A 21681-nucleotide genomic window follows, 5' to 3' on the forward strand; every position below is an offset into this window, starting at 1 on the left:
AGAATGGCCAGACTTCGTCTCACCTATTTTGGTCATGTTGTAAGAAGGGACCATTCCCTGGAGAAGGATGTCATGCTTGGTAGGGTGGAGGGTTGACGAAAGAGGGGGAGGGCTTCAACGAGATGGATTGACACGGTGGCTGCGATGATGGGCTCAAGTATAGCAGGGATTGTGGGGCTGGCGGGATTGGGCAGTGTTTCGTTCTGCTGTGCGTTGGGTCGCTATGAGTTGGAAATGACTCGACGGCACTTAACAACAACAACAACAGGTATTTTGCGTTTTGTTTTTTTACTTAACTGTGTATTTTGAGATCTTGTCAACACACACAGTTCAGTCTCACTTAAGTGGCTGTATAGTGTTTTATAGTATGGATGCACTGTATTTCATATGATCTGTCCTTGCTGATGGACATTTAAAATAACTTTCAAATATTTAATTGTTTCAGCATTGCAAGTTTACTTTCTGAAGAGTCAGAATCTGAAAGCATTGTGAGGTGTTTTTTTTTTCCCCCTTTTTCTACCAGCTTGTATTGCAGAAAGTAGAAATAATGGTTTTCTATAATAAATAGGATAGCATTTTATTTGGGAGCTCTGGTGGCATAATGCCTAAGGCATTTGACTGCTAACTAGAAGGCTGGCGGTTCAAACCCACTAGACACTCCTCAGAAGGAAGATTGTTGTTGTTATGTGCCGTCGAGTCAGATCCCAATCATAGTGACCCCTCCTTGGATTTCTGAGGTGGTATCACTGTGGAAGTAGATTGCCTAACCTTCCTTCCAAGGAGTGGCTTGGGCAATATAATTCTGTGGAGATACTGCCTTGGAAACCCAAGGAGAGGTTGCTATGAGTCAAATCGACTCAATGGCAGTGAGTTTGTTTATTTGGTTAGTCATTTTATTTGATTTCTTTATTAAAAATATACAGTCTCTTAAAAAGAAATCTTTTGCAGATGGATCTTATAACTTAAAATTTCTGTATAGCATTTAACACTTTTAGATTGAATTACTCACATACAAATTCCCACTGTATGATGAGGGAAGAAAATTTATAAGCTGTTTTACTGTGATGAAAACAAATCACATATACTAATTTAAACCTTCAGGAAAAAAAGAGAAAACAGCATTTCCTCTGATCCTAAAACTAATACTTACATAAAAAAGAGAAAAATGTAGAAAAGGAAAATATAAATCATCCCACATTTTAACCACTAGCAGACATTATTCACCTTTAGCATTTTGATGACTGATCTTCTAGGAATGTGTGTGTATCTGTATTGAATCTCATCATACATGGTTTTATGATTATGCATTGTGTGCATGCACAATTCAGTCATCTCTCAATATGTCATTCACGTGTATATATGTATAAATGTATACATATATACATCTGTATGTGCACTAACGAAGGGGTAGAGTGGACAAATCCCACCTTTATTGCTAACTGCATAGTAAGGATCAACATGAATTCAGTTCCCGAAGGGTGGAAATGGATCCAGTCCTCACCTTCCCACTCCTCCATCCTCTTCACCAGCCACTCACATGGCACATCATTTTCCCGGATCCTAGCCACCCAGAGGTGGAATACAGGTGGTCAGGAAGTTACTAGTTTTCTTACTTCCTTTTTTTCTTTTTGAATACAACTTGTATAAAAAGACACTGTCTTTCAGACCAGCTGCCCATGCTGCATTTCTCACACCTTAGCAACCCAGAGCTGGATCAGAGCTCACACATTAAAACAACACCTTTCAGATTGCCACATGAGCAGATGCCAGTCCTGCTGGCTCTCACTGTCCCTGTGAGATACGGATATAACTTTATTATAATTAAAAAGGATACAGATGAAGACATACAAAGGTCTGGAAGAGGTCACTATGGAGCTTCCATGTCCCAAAGAGGCACACATTGTCCTTTCCTATTTATGGTTACCAACTAGGCAGCCCCATTGAGCTGAGGGTTCAGGGCACTTATGGCTTCACCAGTAAGATTACATCATGCCTTGTGACTGGTCTCACATGCCTTGTGAAACTTAGTCAGCATAAGGCCCCCAGATAATCCATCTTGGTCTGGTCAGCCCCCATTCATTAGCCTCAGGTGTTGGTATAATGTGGAAGAACAAGAACAAAGGGCAAGTTGCTTTCTGTAAGGTGATTGATTCTACACCTCACAGTATGTAGCTATATAAGTGGGATTACACTGTACTGTTACTCTGCAGCTTTTTTTCACCGCGCTGTGGATTGTAAAGATATTTTCATGTTGTTGAATACAGATATACCTCATCTTTTTAATATCTGTGTAGTGTTTTTGTGTATATGTACCTGATGGATTCAGATTAGCTAGAAGACAGAGGCTGCTTGCAAATGGCTTTGACTGTAGGGACTATTCTAGACCAGAGACCCTGTGGGACCTTCTTTAGGGAACACTGAGAGGTGTTTGGGCGTTCAGTAGCTTTTCCTGCAGACCTGGTTTTCTTTTCTTTTTTTTTCCAATTGTGATTTGGGTGAAAGTTTATAGAGCAAATTCACTTTCCATACAGCAGTTCACATACCACTTTGTCTCATGACATTGACTACAGTTTACCACAATGCAACAGCTCTCTTCCCACTTCCTCCCCACAGTTACTTCTTCCTTGTGTCCTTCCCTCCATGCACTCCTGCCCCCTGAGCTGTCTTCCGGTACATACACAGCCCTTCTAGTCTCCCATGATTGTTCTCTCCAAGGAGTTATCTACCTAACGTAAATATTCACCTCATATGCCTGTCTTTTGTTTGGATAGAAGCCACAGGTGTGGGTTGAGTTCCACACCTGAATGGCAGCTAGGGGCCATAGTCTCAGTGGTTCCACCAGGCTCTATCAGACCAGCAAACCTGGTCCTTTTTTTAAAAATGATTTTGAGTTTTGTTCCACATTTTCTCCCACTCTATCCAGAATCTCCTACATAGATCCCCCTCCAAGTGGTTGACAGCGGTAGCCAGGCACTATTTAGTTCTTTTCGTCTCATAGTTGTATAGGCTAAGGATCACATGGTGTAGATCTGGTTTTCTTTAGTGAGTCCTGGAATTAGTGATAGTGGGGAGACAACTTCCTAATGGGGCCCAGTGAGTAAGTTCCTTTGTGGAGTACTGGGCTTGAAATACAAGATTACAAGAGTGGCCTTAAGGCTTCAAGTGAAAAGAAATTAAGGGTGTTGGGAAGGAGAAAGTAATTAGAAAACTTTAAGGTCATCTGGTTCAAATAAGTGGAGTGAAGCAGAAAATAAGAAAAGCCTTATCTGTTATAGAAAGGAAGGGGCATTGTTTTAGTCAGGCCAGCAGGGGAGATGAATTTCTTGTAGAGATGGCTACTGATTTATTGGCCCATACTAAGTTGGGCATTTATTAGTAGACCTTGCCTGAGATGTTACTTGTTACATGAAACTAAAAGTAGACATGATACTTGTTCTTTGATCTCATAACTTAGACAAAGTGGAATACAGGTGGTCAGGAAGTTACTATTTAGTTTTCTTACTTCCTTTTTTTTTTTCTTTAATACAACTTGTGTAAAAAGACATATTGCACACATTTGTTTGTACTTTGTTCTACTTCCTTAAAGAGATTCTCAGACATTTCAGTGATCAGCCAACTATTTTTTAAAAAGATTTTTATTATGGTTTTGTTTAAAGTCTGTGTAGATTATCCTTACTTGAATTGTCTCCCTCTCTTCCTCCCTCTATCTCTCCTTCCTTCCTTTCATTTTAAGAATCACTGGCTAAAAAACATGCTAAGACATTATTACTGAGCCCAGTTACATACTCTGGTGTGAGTGGTTTTAATCCTTGGGATAAGGCTTTATCCAAAATGTGCATATATAGTATGGTGTAGAAAAGGAATAATAGTTTTTTTGGGGATGTAGTAGTAATTTATTATGTAGCACATCAAAAACAGTTGAACTAATAATACTGCACTATCTCTGCATTTTCACTCTGTTTTGTTAGGGTCTGTACCAAAATTATTTTTCTCTTTCTTTCTCTCTTTTTTTTCATATTTATTCTCTTTCTGATGGGTTTAATTATTGCATCAAAACTATGAAGTAACACTCAAATCACAGTAAAAATTTTAAAAAACCAAAACTGGTAAGTATGTCCTAAAACAACACAACATTCTTTTAATACACTTTCAGTGAATAAAGGCGTTTCATAAATGGCAGATATATGAAGATGATCTGTGAAGATGGTTTTTGCCCTTAAAGAGCTTAGAGCTTAGTGTTTAGAAAAGATAAAAGTATATAGAAGATGTTGTTGTGGTGGTTGTTGTTATGTGCTGTTGAGTCTGACCCAACTCATAGCAACTCCTCCTTGGGTTTCCGAGGCAATATCACTATGGAAGTAGATTACCCAACCTTCCTTCCAAGGAGTGGCTGGTGGGTTTGAACCTCTAGCCTTCTGGTTAGCAGTTAAGTGCCTTAGGCACTACACTACCAGAAGATAGAGGTAGGCAAAAATTTAGGCAGTTCCACTTTGGGATGTGAGATGCCTAAAAATGCTTAGAGTAGATGACTTTTGAGGAGGGGTTGTTCACAGTATAGGTGAGGATGGAGTATACTACAGGGTGTAGGGGGGATTGTTCAGTTATAAGCATTGTTACCTGTGCTACTGAGGCCTGAGACATCATGATACTGCAAAAAAACTTCACTTGGGTACTTTGAAGGGTGTGTGTGTAGGGAGGAGTGGCAGGAAGTGATGCTAGAGAAGTAGTCTGGGGAGATTAAACTTTATCCTTTATGGGAGATCTGGAAGACTTTTAAATGGGCAATTAATATTAATAAAATCAGGGAAAGATCATTGGGAAGTAGAAAAAGTTTCATAAAGGAAGATCAATTTGTAGCTGTTAAAGTAATCTAGCTAGAAATGCCATGATGACATAGGCCCATGCTCTTGTCTTAAGTAATTAGAAATAAAAATGGAAATGACAAGAATAAAGAATATAGAACACAATAAGGCATATGACTGATTTTGAATGTGTGGCAAAGGTGAGGGAAGAATCAAGGATGACTGCCAGATAATCTGTATTGGGGGATTTTAGAAGATGCCTGTACCATTTGTGAGATAGGAAATAGGAGGAAGAGCTGGTTTAGTAGGAGTGATAATGAGTTTGGTGTTGGAACATGTTGAGTTTGAGTTGGTAACAGATATCCTGAAAGATGTATTCTATAGGTCGTTGGATCTGGAGCTCAGAATAAGGGTTTGTAATGAAGGGTTGAGAATTATCAGGATTGAATTGTTTGAAACCATGGGAGTAGATGTGATAACCTAGGAATTCAAGAAGAAAAAAAGTGTTAGGACAGAGCATGAGCATTTTGGGCATAGGCCAGGCAGAGTTGCTGGTAGAGAAGACTGAGAAGGAATGGTCTGAAAAGAATCCACTGTATTGTCAGTCAGAGGTCATTGGTGACTACTGACAATGAGGTTTTAGTGGTGAGTAGGAGTAAAAGCGGGAGCTCTGGTAGCATAGTGGCTAAGACACTTGCCTGCTAACCAGACGGCTGGCGGTTCAAACCCACCAGCCACTCCTCGGAAGGAAGGTTGGGCAATCCTACTTCCGTAGTGATACTGCCTCAGAAACCCAAGGAGGGGTCACTACGAGTCGGGTTTGACTCGACGGCACATAACAACAACAACAAGAAGGAGTAAAAGCTGGATTGCATAGCAATTCTGGCATATCACTGGAATTATGAAATATGTATTTAAAAGATAGAGATAAATTCAGAGAATTATGTAACTATATACACTGTTGCATTTAAAATTTTTAAAAAAATTTTAAATAATTATAGACTCGTAGGAAGTTATAAAAATAGTACAGAAAGGTCCTGTGTATCCTTCACTCAGCTTCTTCCAAATACTATTCAGTTTTAAGAATTGTCCTTAAGTAGTTTTAATGTTATTATCTTGGGAGGGATTGAGGAACTATGCAGACAGTGTAAATTTGGATCCTGTGCCCTCACCTAGCTCAAGTCTGGGGTTTTGATTTCTCAGAGAAGTCTCCCTCTTCCCCTCTACTCCAGAAAAGGTGAACTGCAAGCTTCATTGTTGCTTCTCTGCGCCTATGAGTGATGCTTTTTCCCCATTCCCTTTTTGCATATTGAGTGATTCTTTTAAGTATCCTAGCTCTAAATCGTGGTTTCAAGTCTAGCTATTTCCCTGAGATAGGCTCAAAGTCATGTCTTGTGTCTCTGCAGGCCCAGTAGCTCCCTAGATGATGTTGGTGTTTTGGCTTGAGTTTCTTCTTTCTGGTACCTAGGAATTTCCGTTTCTTTCTGCCTTTTTGAGTTCAGCTTAAAATATACTCTTAATTTTTTTATACTACTCTAGCATTTCAGTGAGTGTGTTTGTGTACATATAGTCTAGTCCATCTTGTTGTCTGAATCAGAAGTCTAATGAACTTTCTTAATTTTTTCTTTTTCCACAAAAAGGATTTAAGATCAGATTACTCTCTCTTTAAAAATGTTATTTTACAGTGAGTAATACACTCATGTTATGTGCAATTAAATGAATACAAGGGATATACATGTCTCCCTTTGCCCTGTCCCCACCTTCTCCATCCCTCCCTCCCCTTTCCACACATAGCCAGTTACCAGTTTCTTATGTTTCCCTCTAGAGGTAGACTGTGGTTCTAGAGATAGACTGTTTTATTTTCTTCAGAGCAATTTTAAACTTTAAAGTAGTATTTATGATTTGATTTTGTAATTAGTATTCAGGATTTTTCCATGTATTTGACAAGTAGCACTTGTATTTTTTTCTACCCTAAGAGCTTTTGAGTTAGAATTTTAATTATATGTTACATGTGTGTTTCTATATATGTGATTAGAAGATCCATGTTTTAATATTTGTTTACTTCAGAAACTCCTCAAAATGTGCCAGTATATTTACAAAATAGTGTAAACTATTGATTGAATGTTTTAGATTATTATGTGGAATATAAAATAATGAAACATTAGTTCTGATTTTTAGAATGTGGTGGAAATGACATTTTAAAGAAAGATACTGGGGATTTCATTTAAACACATTGTGGATATCCTTAAAAATTGTCCTGATTACATTCTATTGTTTGCATATGTGCAAATAATTGATGAAAGAAATAAGGGGGTCTATCAGAGATGAAGGTCTCTCTTTTGGTTCCTTAGCCACAGTTTATATTCATTGATTGGCTAACTGCAGCTTGGTGAAGTTCAGTGACACAGAAGCAAGAAATGGAAGCCTATGACCTAATATTTTTTCTTCCTTAGATCAACCTCTCCACTTCTCCTACACCTGCACAGTTAATAAGCCGTTCCCAGGCTTCCAGTTCTACCAGCGGCAGTATTACCCAACAGACTATGTTACTAGGGAGTACCTCCCCTACCCTAACGGCAAGCCAAGCTCAAATGTATCTCCGAGCTCAAATGGTAAGATATGAGCTACCAAATTTTTTCAATGTTTAAGGACTTGAGAGAGATCAAAAATGTTTCTTGATTTGATGCAATAAGAGGCATTTAAAATATTTAATGTTTAACAGATTTTATGCTCAGTTCTTATACATTTATGTTGTGAAAAATTCTACCTTTAATTGGTAGGCCTTCTTGATGTATCAAATAGTAATTTGCAATGTTGGGAAGCTATCAGAGATTCTTTAATATTGGAGAGATTTTTTAAAATGTCAAATTTCCTCAATTATAAAACTTTTTCCCTTACATTTTAACATCTCTGAAATTAGGTTACATTTTATAATTGATGACATTTTATAGTTATAATTGGTACTTATAGTGATACAAAAAAATCATTGTATACCTTTATCCCAGTTAGAAATAATAAAAATTTGGTTGTTAATTATAAATTAGAATTTATATCTTGAGATCTCCTGAAATCTGAATTGAATATCCTGATAATTCACCAGATGTTTCTTAGCTTTGGTTACTTCCACCCATCTCAAATCTGCAAGCTTATTTGTGTTCTCATCTTGATCTTGTATTCATATAAGAATGTTAATTTGATTATTAATTTTTGGGTACGTATTGATTTTCTATTTTAACTTTTAAGCTTCTTTAAAGAATGTCGAAATTAGTTGACATTTATTTGTGTGTTTACAAAGTTAGACAAAGCTTTGGCCCTGTTAGTATTTATTTACATTTTTCTTTGATCAGTAAACTGAATATATATCTAGATCTTCAACTTTCCACTTAAAATTGCAAAGAAAGCTTCCCATCATATTTCTAACAAGAAACAGTGATATGACCCACCTTTTACTCATAGATTTTGAATAGACATTACCATATTTCTATTTTTGTTATTTCCTCCATGAGATCTTATTTAGCTAATAATGTGCTTTTAAGTTAGGTCAAATCCTGGTTGCCATTTGACCAGTTTTATCTCTAAAATCAGCAGTTTCTTATGGTTCAAGCTAAATAGAGTATCTTTCCTGTAAACTTCATGTTTAGCGCTTTCAGGCTACTTGTTTTAAAAATTACCTTTTTGTGAAAGTTATATTTTGTTGTTGAATTTATTTAAATTCATTAACTAAAGAACTGAAATATAAAAATATCCTTTAATTGGTCATTTTAATTTCAATAGTGTATCTTCTTGAGGAACTTAATAACTCTTAATGCAATTTTGGGATAGATTATTTATGGATTCTTTGAAACAATTGTCATAATTTACTAAGTTAAATAGGATATTCTCTGAGTGGACTGTGTTGCCTTGAAAATTAATGGTATCCTATTTCAGTATTGGAAAAAAATTTGAAAAGAGGGTGATGAGTAATTAAGTTATGTTTTTTCCTTTTTTTAATGTGAATTTTCACGGGCTGTTTTGTTGTCGAATTTTTACATGTGTGGCGTTTGCGTTTAAATTGAGTATTTCTTTACAAATTGTTTTAAAATCAAGAGTAACCTGAGTTTGTCCTCTAGATGTAGCTGAATGAAATATTGTTATGTAGTATGTGACATAGTTATCTTTTGTGGTAAAGAGGACTGAAAAGACTTCTGGCGTTTCTTTTCATGTTTCTCACTGAAATTTAATTTGTGTCCAGGAATAGTGGCTATAGATGTCCATTTAACTTTCCATTCAAGGAACCCTGCCATAGTAGTTTTGGCCTGGGCAAAGTTTAATAGCTTATTTGGGGCAAAATTTGTTCTGAGGATTTTATATTACCAAATGTATTTTCTCTCTTGAGTGCTGATTTATTTTCCTACTCATTAGAATCACAAGCTGTTTCAAAAATGATTTTTTAGTTTTCTATTATCAGAAACTTCTCTTTGTCCTGTATAAAGCCTTTTGCTTATTAGGAGAAAATCCTAAACTGCATTGTCTTTCTGTCACAAATTTCAGTCTTTCTTGCCTGCTATACATTGTGTGTGGAACGTTTTCTTTTGTCTTAGGGTATTTTTTGGTTTTCTGTCTGTACAGCTGATTTTCACACCCGCTACCACTGTGGCTGCTGTACAGTCTGACATTCCTGTTGTCTCGTCGTCATCGTCATCTTCCTGTCAGTCTGCAGCTACTCAGGTGAGCTTGTCTAGCTTCATAATGAGGTACTGGAGGTCTGGATCTTCAGGATAAAAATGAACATGTACACGGTTTCAGTGCTGTGTCATACATTTCAGATTGAAATTTAGTAAAACATAGAACTTTAAGAAAGTGCTTTTTGTTTTATAGAAATAATAGCATCATTAGGCATAGATATCTAAGTTATTGACATTATTAAAGGTTAATGAGAATTTTTGCTAATGATATTGCATATTTAGTTTTATAGTAAAGCAGAATAATTTCTCTTGTTATGTGAGATGTATTTTTTTGTGTAGATTCCTTTGTAAGCAGTTACGTAGTAACTGTCAAAAAGTTAAAAAAATGAATTAAATTGGGTAAATTAAAAATTTTAAAAATTGAGTAGAATATTACTTTCTTTGGGTTTGTGGAAAAATAAACCTGAACTCCTCTTCATGCCATTTACAGAAATAAACTAGAAGTGGAATGTAGACCTAAAGATAAAAGCCAAAACTGTAAAGCTTCTAGAAGGAAACATAGACTCTGTTTGTGACTTTAGGAGGGGCAGAGATTTCTTACTTTTAGGGTAAATAGAAAGATGAATAATAAGGATGCTTGGTATCTAGAACATTACAGGCACTCAGTAGTATTTATTTTGCAGAAAAAAAATAAAAACCAAACTCATTGCCATCGAGTTAGATCCGACTTATAGCGACCCATCCTTGGGTTTCCAAGGTGGTGTCACGTGGAAGTAGATCATCCAGTTTTGCTTCCGAGAAGTGGCTGGTGGGTTTGAACCGTCAGCCTTTTGGTTAGCAGTGAGATGCCTTAGGCACTATACTAACAGAGCTCCCTTATTTTGCAAAGGGGGCAATAAACCAAAGAAAACCAAACCCACTGCCATCAAGTTGATTCTGACTCAGAGCAACCCTGTGCAACAGAGTCGAACTACCCCATGGGGTTTCCAAGGCTGTAAGTCTTTATGGAATCAGACTGTCTCATCTTCCTGCTGCAGCGGGGCTGGTCGGTTCAAACTGCTGACCTTTTGGTTAGTAGTCAAATACTTTAAACACTATGCCATCAGAGCTCCTTAAGGGGGCTAGGAAGACATTATCACATAGTGCTTAAGAACGTAGCATTGGGATAAAGCAGAACTGGGTTAGAATTTTGATTTCAGCAACACAAATTGCCAGCTGATAGATTTTGGCAAGGCCATAGTATACCGTAGTGTTTAAGAGTATGAACTCTAGATTCAGACTCTCTGGGTTTTCATACTTCCTCTATCATTTACTTTCTTTATGTCCTAACCTCTTACGTTAGTTGAAGATGTAACTGGCATATGGACAGGCCTCTTTATAAATGTTTCACCAGGTATGAAACAGGAATAATTACTGCTGACTTCATAAGATTAAGAAGATTTAAATGTATCAATAAATATAAAACAGAACAATGGCTGAAATATAGCACTTATTAAATACTAGCTGTTATTAATATTACCACGGTTAAGCCTCAGTTTCTGTACAGTGAATTGGAAGTAATAGCTCAGAGTTGATATAAGCAATCAGAAAATGCTTATTTGCACAGTGCCTGGCATGTAAAAGATATTACATGGTATTAATTCCTATTTTTGTTATACTTTGGGTGAAGGAAGATCACAAATTCAGTTTAAGTTCTCAAGTAGCTAATAATAGTGAAGAGAGAAACACAACTACTTGAAGAAGTTACAGTCTCCAAGGTAAAACAGAAGAGCTCTAGTGGTATAGTGGATAAGGAATTTGACTGCTAACTGGGAACATCAGCAGTTCAAACCCACCAGCTGCTCCATGGAAGGAAGACTGGGCAATCTACTTCTGTAAAGATTTACAGCCTCAGAAACCCAGTGGGGGTCACTATGAGTCAGAAATGACATGATGGCAGTGAGTTTGTTTTTTCTTTGGAAGGTAAAACAAATCTATTGCTTAGGAAGAAAACAAATATTTCTAACATGCTCTCTAGAGCACAGTTTGTCTTCTGGCTTTTCATGGAGAAAACATCTTACACAGTCTTTAGTAACATCTTTACTGTGAGCATAATCAGCTTATAAAAGTATCTCTTCAGGATCAGATTGGTTGAGTCTGGTATGTGGCTCCCTGATGAACTGACTTAATTCAAAGATGGACTTTTGAAGAACTGGGGAGTAGATTGACCTTTTCTCTCTGAAAATTGTTGTTCTTTGCTGTGTATTTGAAATGTCAGTGAATGAGATTTGCAGTGGTAGGTGATGCTGACACCTGTATTTCTACCTTCTACACTTCCCTCAAGTTCAGGATGGTTAGTTTTGAAAAATTTCTCCTTCACTTTGCTGATTTTTAAAATTACATTTGTAGTTTTTTAAAAAATTAATTCATTTATAATAAGAAATGCCAAATTTTAAGTTTAGTTTTAATAATTAAGTTACTGACGTCATCATATTATAAGTTAATTATTCCTCAGTATTAAAAAATTGTTATAGCATACTTAAAAAAAATGAGAACTTCGGAATATCCTACCCATATTTACTATTTTAAAATCTGTCTCTTCCCCCACCTGCAAAATAATCTGATTTTCAGAAAGATATCATAGGACAAAAGTATGTCTGTAGAAGAATAAGAACTCTTACAAGGCTATCTGACAAAGGCTATTAGAATTGAGGGAGAAAACACTTCTTTGGAGTTTGGAGCTAGAAACTCAGCTCTACTGCCTTCAATGTCATATTGACTTTCTGTTTCCTCATCTGCAAAGAAGGGATGCTATGATAGTTCACATTGTATTTGTTAGTTTGAAGTTGAATAATTTATGTGAGACTGTTTTGGTTGGGGAACCACTATAAAATGTAAGATGTGATATTGGGAAAAATACCTCATGCTAAACACAGACTTTTTCAAAAGAAAGTTTTCATAATTCTATCCTAGGGAATATTCAGATGTACCTATAGGACGAAAGTTGGATATTAGAGTGCCCTAATATTCTTTATCTTAGAAAGTTTGGGTTCTCTCTCCTCAAAAGTAAAATTCTGTCAAGGAAATCTGAAAACGTGGTCCTTGCAGTAATGCCTAAATTAGCTTTGTAATACACTTTAGCAGTATAGTTGACATTTTTGAACTTTGTTATACATATTTAAGCCAAAGTAACCATAGACATTATGGCCATATTTTAAAATTTATATATAAGTAATATATACTTTGTTATACAGCATATAGTATATGAAACCAACACCCATTGCCACTGAATTAATTCTGACTACTGAGAGAGTAGAATTAACCCCACAGAGTTTTCAAGGATATAAATCTTTATGGAAGCAGATTGCCTCATCTTTCTCCTGAGGAGCTGCTGGTGGGTTGGACTGCTGACCTTCTGGTTAGCCGCCAAGTGCTTATAACTACTGCACTACCAGAGCACCTATATAGTATGTATAGCGCATACATTAAGTATAAGGAGCACTGGCAGTAAAGTGGTTAAGGTGACCAGCTGCTAATCAAAAGGTCAGTGGTTCAGACCCACCAGCTGCTCTGCAGAAGAAAGATGAGACAGTCTGCTACATAAAGATTTGCAGCCTTAGAAACCCAGTGGAGGTCTCTATGAGTTGGAATTGACTTGATGGCAGTGAGTTTGGTTTTGGTATATTAAGTGTACATACATACATTTCTTTCAGAATTCCAGAAAATAAGAGAAAAATTATTGTGTTAAATGAGTATGCTTTTCATTTGAAAAAAAGTTTTCAGGTTTTTCAGATAATATTCAGTCTCTGGTCATCATCATTCTGTAGTTCACTTTACAGATCATTTGTATCAAATGTTAAATTTTATATCTTTCCTTAGCTTCCTGGGAGATTTTAATGTGTCTCCACCAGGTATTTGCTGAGATTTATTTGATAAATATGAGTAAATTGGGGTAAATGCTAAATGGGGTATTTTAATGTTGGCTTAAGGAAATCATATAGAATTAAATTCTTACCAAAACAATAGCCATGCAATATATAATCCAGAATTGGATATAGGAGAATTCTGCAGACTTGTGGAACTTCTATTATGTCTGCAGCACTGGGCTGCAGGGAAGACAAAAATGAATGTCAGAGATGAAAGCCTGCGAGCTGGAGACTCATTATTAACAGACACCCAAACCAAACCACACCCACTGCCACTGAGTCGATTCTGACTCATTGTGACCCCACAGGGTTTCCAAGGCTGCAAATCTTTATGGAAGCAGAATGCTTCATATTCTTCCCATGGATCAGGGTTTGACCTGCCAGCCTTCTGGTAACAGCCAAAATGCCTTACTCACTGCACCACCAGAGATCCTTTAACAGAACTATACATTAGTAATTCTATGGCACATAACAACAACAACAATTCTAAAACAAACTAGACATTTGTCAGTGCTGTGGGCTGATGCAAATCAAATTCTGTGAGAAAAATGTAGAGGAGAGGGAGAAATTCTCTTTATCCAGCAACTTTGGGAAGGGATGAGTAGGATTTTAACTAAGAATGGTTTGGACTTCAGGCGCATTGAGGAAAAGTGACATTTTAGGTAAGAGGAGCTTGAGCAAGGGCATCGGTGAAGGAAGTGGAAGATATGTGAGCAGTACAGTTTGGCTAGAATATGATAATTGTGGATTGAGGTGATAGAAAATGGGACTTGAAGTGGTTTGGACCTAGATTGTTCAGGGCTTTGAGTGGCAGTCTGATAATTCTAGATTTCATTGTATTTTATTTTTGTAATGATTTGAAGGGGCTCTGGTAGCATAGTGCCTAAGGCACTTGACTGCTAACCAGAAGGCTGGTGGTTCAAAAACCAGCCACTCCTCGGAAGGAAGATGGGGCACTCTACTTCTGTAGTGATATGTCTCGGCAACCCAAGGAGGGGTCGCTATGAGTCGGATCTTACTCGATGGCACATAACAACAACAACAACAACACGATGATTTGAATTCAACATTGTGTTTGAATGTTATTTGTTCATTTATGTTTACATTGCTATTAAGTATTTGAGAAAAATCAGAGAAGATACTTCCTGTGGTCTCACTTAGAAAATTATTTCAGTAGCTTAGACTGGTATTAATTAATACCTTCACTGACTTGAAATGGGCATTTATTTAGTAGTAGCAGTATTGGCTGAAGGAGCTGTAGTGGCATAGTGGATAAGGCATTTGGCTGCTAACCATAAGGTCAGCTGTTCAAATCCACCAGCTGCTCCATGGACGGAAGATGAGGCAGTCTACTTGCATAAAGATTTACAGCCATGGAAACTCAGTGGGGGTTGCTGTGAGTCATAATCAACTCCATAGCAGTGAGTTTGGTTTTGGTTTGAGTATTGGGTAAGCACTGCATTTCATAATTGGAAAGAGAAGATATAGTCTTTCAACATCAGTAATGATGTAGTTGTAGAGACAGAATACACATGAAACTGAAGAACATTTACAGAGCAGTAATATATCATTTGCTTTGTTACCTTATAATCTCTTTTATCTCAATTTCCTACCCAGGGCCAGTGCTAGCAAAAATGTATTTGATGCATTCATTCCAAACAAAACCAAGTCCATCGCCATTGAGTGGATTCTGACTTAGAGAGAACCTATAGAACAGAGTAGAACTGCCCCATAGGGTTTCCAAGACTGTATATCTTTATGGAAGCAGATTGCCATTTCTTTCTCCCTTGGAGCAGCTGGTGGGTTTGAACCGCTGACCTTTCAGTTTGCAGCTGAGCGCTTTAACCACTGTGCCACCAAGGCTCCTTCACATTCATTTCAGATAGACAGTTAGTCAAGCAGTTATTGGAGAAGCATTTTCTGCTTTGTTGCTTAAAAATGTTATAAATTTCAAGTGAGAGTAGTTGGCATGGTCCTTGCTACCATCCAGACTACCAGTATTTTTATTATAGCCCCAGGTGTAGACAGAAGGAACCATCGCAAACCCGTTTCAAGGGCATGCACAGTCTTTGCAGTTCATGAGATCTAGTCTTCAATAGATAAGTGAGTGTTCACTAACAACAGCAACAATGTTTAACTTTAAAAAAAAGTGTTTAGCAAGATTACTTTAATAATCCCAATCACAGTAGGATGGGTGATTTGATGAATTAATTCTCTTTACTTAAAAGATGAGTGTTCCTTTATAATCTCTACAGTTAGAACTGGTAACATTAAAATGGAGAATGCTGCAGAGTAATTTCCTCATATATGTAGTTCAGTTATAATACACATTCTGTTTGCATATAGCTCTTCATGTTTTTTTTCTTTCTCTTAATATCTTTGTGAAAAATTTTCACTTAAGATGTGGCTACTTAAAATAACAACTCCCCTTTTCCTTCAGAGTTAACCAGTTGTTTCAAGTGCTTGGAGTTTCATGTATGAAAAGCAGAATATAAATGTGTTGCCATAGTTATAATGGAAATGATTACCACATTGTTTGAAACCACCTGTTTTCATCTTTATTTTCTGTTCTGTGATTCTTAGGTTCAGAATTTAACATTACGCAGCCAGAAGTTGGGTGTATTATCTAGCTCACAAAATGGTCCACCAAAAAGCATTGGTCAAACTCAGTCATTGACAATTTGTCATAACAAAACAACTGTGACCAGTTCTAAAATCAGCCAACGAGATCCTTCTCCAGAAAGTAATAAGAAAGGAGAAAGTTCAAATCTGGAGTCACGAAGCACAGCTGTCACCCGAACATCAAGTATTCACCAATTAATAGCACCAGGTGGGATAACGCTTTTATTGAAAATGGTTGCATTATTAATTTTCTTGGTGGCAGAGCAAAACAAAGAATGTCTATTACTTGAATAAGAATATACTTTTAAAACAACTTTAAAATGTGAATTTTAGAAATCAGAAAAAAAAAAGAACATCTCAATATTGTTGCTTGAAAAAATTATAAAAACCCAACAGCTAAAACAAATTACAACAATAAAGTAGATATTTTTGGAAATCGATGTTTGATTAACATCTTCAACATGTGTTGGTCTCACATTTTTAAGAGCTAGCACACCATATCATATTGATAAATCATTTCAGCTTAAAAAAAAATTTGCCTGTAGTTTTAGAAGAATGAAGTTGATAGCTTGTAAAAAAAAAAAAAAAAAAACCACAATTATTTCTCATCAGTGGGAACAATTTGTCACTTTTCAAAATTAAGGTTATGCATAATTAATTTCCTTACCAGGTGTTTTTTTCCCCTGTCTCTGATTTCACCTCTGGAAGGAAGATGTCAGGGAATTGATTTAAATCTTTTTTTTTTTATATTTGGTAAACTTTGAATCCTACCTCTGCTCCTTTTCAGTCTATGGATAACCTTGCCTCGTGGTTCTCATATTGAATATGTTGGCGCCATCCAGAGTGAGGTTTCTTACAATCTCGTCTATTCATCTCAATTTCTTAGTGTTGAGATTTCTTCAGTTTTAGTAAAAAAGGAATTAGCTCTCTTCTTTAATGTCAGCACTATTTGCTTGTTTCATTGGTCGGTCCATCTTTTGTTACCTGCTCCTCACCTTCTCCAGTAGTTATTATAACATCTTATGTCTTTCTCAAAAGATCTTTTCCTTTACTCATCAAGCATACTTAAGACTTCTCTATTTTTAATATATCTGTATGTACTTTTATACCAATGTACCTATTCTTTACTGAATGTATGTGTGTGTGTGTGTGTCATCTGATATATATTTAATTAAAAAGAAATCCTCCTTTGAACCAACAACATCATTAGGTAAGCATCTTTTTCTAACCTTTCATAACTCTGCTTTTTAAAGATTTATTTTACATTACTAAACTCTGCTTTTCTGTATATAAACCTATTTCTTTTTTCAATGTAGTGATATTGCCAACAATCTCTGCATCACTGAGTCTCAAAATCTTGGGATTGTCTGATTCCTGTAGTTAAAATCTCTTTATTATTCTGAATTTCCTTAACATTTTTATGCTTCCTCGTGGTACTTTTTCTATTCTAGTTAGTAACTTCTAGGGAGTAAACTCCTGAGGGTAGGTGTGATAGTTGGGGTTGTGTGTCAGCTTGGCTGGACCATGACTCTGAGTGGTTTAAGCAGTTGTGATGTGGTTGTTCCCATGATGAGATCTGATATGTGTGCTTTGAGTAGCCAGTCAGTTGAAAGGAAGTTTCTTTAGGGGTATGGATTGCTTCCAATATATAAATGGATGTCCAAGAAAATTCGGGAACCTTCTGTGGATCTGGATTCTGTCCTGCTGCCTACAACTGTCCTGTGAGCCAACAATCCACCATTTTGCCTGATGATCTTGGATTCATCATCTGCCAAAGTCAACAGCCTGTTGCCAATTTGAGCTTGTCACCCCCTGCAGTTGCATGAGTCAGGAAAAGCCTCCAGTTTGACATTTAATCCAGGAACTTGGGACTTGCCAGCCTTTATAACTGTGCAAGCCATTTTCAAGAAATTTCAAGATAAATTTCTCTATCTGTATATACATATATGTATATACGTGGAGCTCTGGTGGCATAGTGCCTAAGGCATTGGACTGCTAACCAGAAGGCTGGCAGTTCAAACCCACCAGCCACTCTGTGGAAGAAAGACTGGGCAAATAACAGAGCTGATATTGCTGAAAGCCATATCTAGAGTGTTATTATAAAGGTGGCTGAATTACAATACCAGTTGAATTGCCAATCCAGAATTGTGTCTGAAGTTAAAGTGAGGGCATTGATTGGAAAGAAATGGGATCCTGAAACCTGGGATGGGGACATATGGGCAGACAGGAAGATGGGGACATGGAGCCCCTAAATTCTTTTGAAAATCCCTCCTGCCAATAGCACTGTCCCTCCCGTCTGAAGAGATTATTGTAAAACCATTATACCTTCCAACTCTGGTTGATGAGATTAACTTGACTATTCCTGCTGAGTTGTTGCTGGAGACAGATGCCATGCGAGACATTGTTGAATGTTTTCAAGAACCCCAACCACCCTGTCTTGCTTCTAGACTTATAACTAGACTTAAGTCCAAGTGTGTCAAAAGCTGCCAGTTTTGAGTGGGCCCAGAACAGCAGAAGGCTTTACGACAGGTTCAGGCTGCTGTACAAGCTGCTCTGCTACTTGGGCCATGTGATCTGGGCTGACCCAGTAGTGCTTAACGTTCAGTCTCTACTAAGTAAGTAGAGACTGAACGCCTAATCATGGGCCACCAAGTCACCGTGAGGGCTGCCCATCATGAACTGGGGTCATAAAGTTGGATGTGCACAGCACCACTCTATCATTAAATGGAAGTGGTATGTAAGAGATTGGACTCGAGCAGGACCTAAAGGCACAAGTAAGTTGCATGAGATAGTGACAACTTACCACAGTATCAGAACCAATTTAGAAAGTGCACCCTTATGATTTTCCCTCTATGGAACCACTCTCGGTATAAAACATCTTAGGTTGGGTTCTCTAGAGGAGCTAAAATATATGCATATATATATATACACATACATATATACAGAGAGAGAGAAATTTATCTTAGGAAAGTGGCTCACACAGTTATAGAGGCTGGCAAGTCCCAAATTCCTTTATCAAACCTCAAATTGGAGGCTTTCCTGACTTATGGAGCTGCAGGTGCTGACAAGCTCAAGATTGGCAGGCATTGTAACAGGCTGCTGACTTAAGCGGATGATGAATCCAAGATCAGGCAAAATGGTGGATTGTTGGCTCACAGGACAGTTGTAGGCAGCATGACAGAATCCAATCCACAGAAGGTTCCCGAATTTTCCTAGGACGTCCTTTTACACTTTGGAAGCAGGCCACACCCCTACGGAAACTTCTTTCAACTGATTGGCTGCTCAGAGCACATACATCAGATCTCATACTGGGAACAACCACATCACAACTGGTTAAACCACTCAGAATCATGATCCAGCCAAATTGACACACAACCCCGACTATCAGAGTAGGATATTAATATCGAGCATTTATGTATGTATCAGACACTATTTTAGCACTTTATATTAACTCATTTAGTGCTTTTTCAGTCACCTTTTCATTCTTGCATCCTGACAGTACTTAGTTGTGCCTTGTGTCTACTTGTATACAGTAACCAAACTCACTGCCATTGAGTCGATTCCTACTTATATTGACCCCCATAGGGTTTCCAAGGTTATAAATCTTTATGGAAGCAGACTACCTTATCCTTCTCCCTTGGAGCTGGTGCATTCGAACCACTGACCTTTTGGTTAAAAGTCATGCCTTTAAGTGGTAAGGCATCAGGCGATGCCTTACTACAGTGCCAGCCATCAAAGCTCCTTTAACTTACATACAATAGGTAGGATGAAATACTTATTGGATTAATAGTTCAGGATTATTTTTCCATTTGGATTTTAGGAATTACCTCACAATCTTTCCAATTCACACAAATTATTGCTCTGCTAATTGTGAAATCTGAATCCTAGATAAATGCAGGCATTGTTATGATTCATAAATTAATAAATCCGCTCAACTCAAGTTAGGCTTAAATTCTTTTGTATAAATAGCTGTGTGCCCGGATCTGCTTTCTATGGCTTGATAATTAGGTTTTTGCATTGCACTGTCCAGGGTTTTCTCAGCCTCAAACCAGCTTCTAGCCAGTGTTGACAGAAAGAGTCATTGTGGAGCAACATGAACCACTGTGCTTGGAATAATTGCTCAGGGGACAATTTCTAGTGATTCCTGTAGCTTTGATAGATTATAATGAAGGATAGGTTAATTTCTTTCCAAAGGCAATGCTACCTTCAAAGAAAGCTGGAAGCTCTTTCAGGGTTAGTTCAGATAAGGAGATCTGCTTTCAGATTTGCAGTATTCCTGCAAATTGCAACTTATTTTTCTCCCTTACATTAGTAGCATGATAGTAGTATTACAGTTTGCCTTGCTCTGATGGCCAATATTTTTTGTAGGTATGGAGACCAGTGAGCCAAAAACCACCAAATAGTCTCAGGCTTTGAAAGTCAATTTCAATTCCAAATATTAGATTATGTGCATATTAACCAAACTCCAGTTTCCACTGTGTTAGTAATAAAATCAAAGAGAAGATCCTCAAGTCCGTGAACTGTTGCAGCTACCAAACTTAAATATTTGTTTAAGCCTTACAGTATAGTTACTCAAAGTAATTCATATCTTCTGGTGAGGTGACAACTATCTTTTTCACCCTTTTAGTTTTTCTGCTCTCATTAGTTGGAAGTTAATCAGAAGCTAAGATATTTTGAGAGAGTCTAGAATTGGTAATTTGTCCTTTTCTCTAATTAAAAAAATGCTTGTTCCTACAGATCATTTTCAAATACAAAAAATTTACTTACATCCCAGGGTAGTATAGTCTAATGATTACAATGAACATGGTTATTGTTTCCTTACATGTTATTTCTAAGGTACTAAAAGCACTTGGTTTTCTTCATCATTTCTCCATGAAGGTGGAGTTCCCATTTGATAGTTAATAATTCTATATTTAATATATAATTTAAGGGAAACTTTAGCCAAAACCCTGGAAATTAACATGAGCTTTATTGGTGCTGAAGTTCTTTTTTTGTTTGTGTATAGCAGTTTTTAGAGCTTTTATGCTATCAATCTAATTGGAAAATGTATGTACTGTGTTTCTGCAAACATTAATTCAGTGTATAGTGAAAAGGGCCTAGACTCAATTATAATCATGAGTTCTTTGCAATCCAGTTCTGCCTCTTGATAACCAGGTTGTTTCAGGCAAGCCACTTAGCTACGTTGAGTTTTTTCACTTGTAATATATTGGATTAGTGACTCTGGATTAGTGTATATCTTATGTACTTCATAGGGTGTTGTAACTATTGAATGAAATAATACATATTGTAAACAATAATGAACTATATATATGTGTGAGAGATGATGCTAACCGTTAATTCTCCAGATAAGAGGCCATTTTAAATATTTAGAAAAATTAACAAACGAGATGTGAATACTGTGGCTTTTCTTGTACAGAGGTATTTTTCAAATATCCTTAAATAATGCTGTAATATATTTGCTAATTAGTTGATCTCTGATGCAAGAAAAATTTAATTTAGGTGAAAAGATAGATTTAATCTATCAATTACATAGAAAGATTGCTTACTTGCTAGAGCACAGAAAGAATCGTTATTCTACTGAATCGAATTCCATTGTACTTCAGGAATATGGTAAATTTTCATTATAATTTGACTTTCAAAAATTGAATTTAAGTCTGCCTTTGCTGTTAGGCTTGCAGAAATTAATTT

General features: G+C 36.8%; 1 protein-coding gene across 1 annotated transcript in view; it reads left to right on the forward strand.

The window, feature by feature from the left end:
• The window catches only part of PHC3 (polyhomeotic homolog 3), a 93821-nt gene that overhangs the window by 24551 nt on the left and 47589 nt on the right, over window positions 1-21681 (forward strand). The window contains exons 5-7 of the mRNA XM_042781759.1: window positions 7256-7414; window positions 9411-9509; window positions 15955-16201. Coding sequence (XP_042637693.1) covers window positions 7256-7414; window positions 9411-9509; window positions 15955-16201 — 505 coding nt within the window. The remainder of the gene's footprint in view (window positions 1-7255; window positions 7415-9410; window positions 9510-15954; window positions 16202-21681) is intronic.

Source organism: Orycteropus afer, unplaced genomic scaffold (assembly GCF_000298275.1).
Source record: "Orycteropus afer afer isolate SDZICR_OR568_19922 unplaced genomic scaffold, OryAfe1.0 scaffold00168, whole genome shotgun sequence".
Taxonomy (NCBI): domain Eukaryota; kingdom Metazoa; phylum Chordata; class Mammalia; order Tubulidentata; family Orycteropodidae; genus Orycteropus; species Orycteropus afer.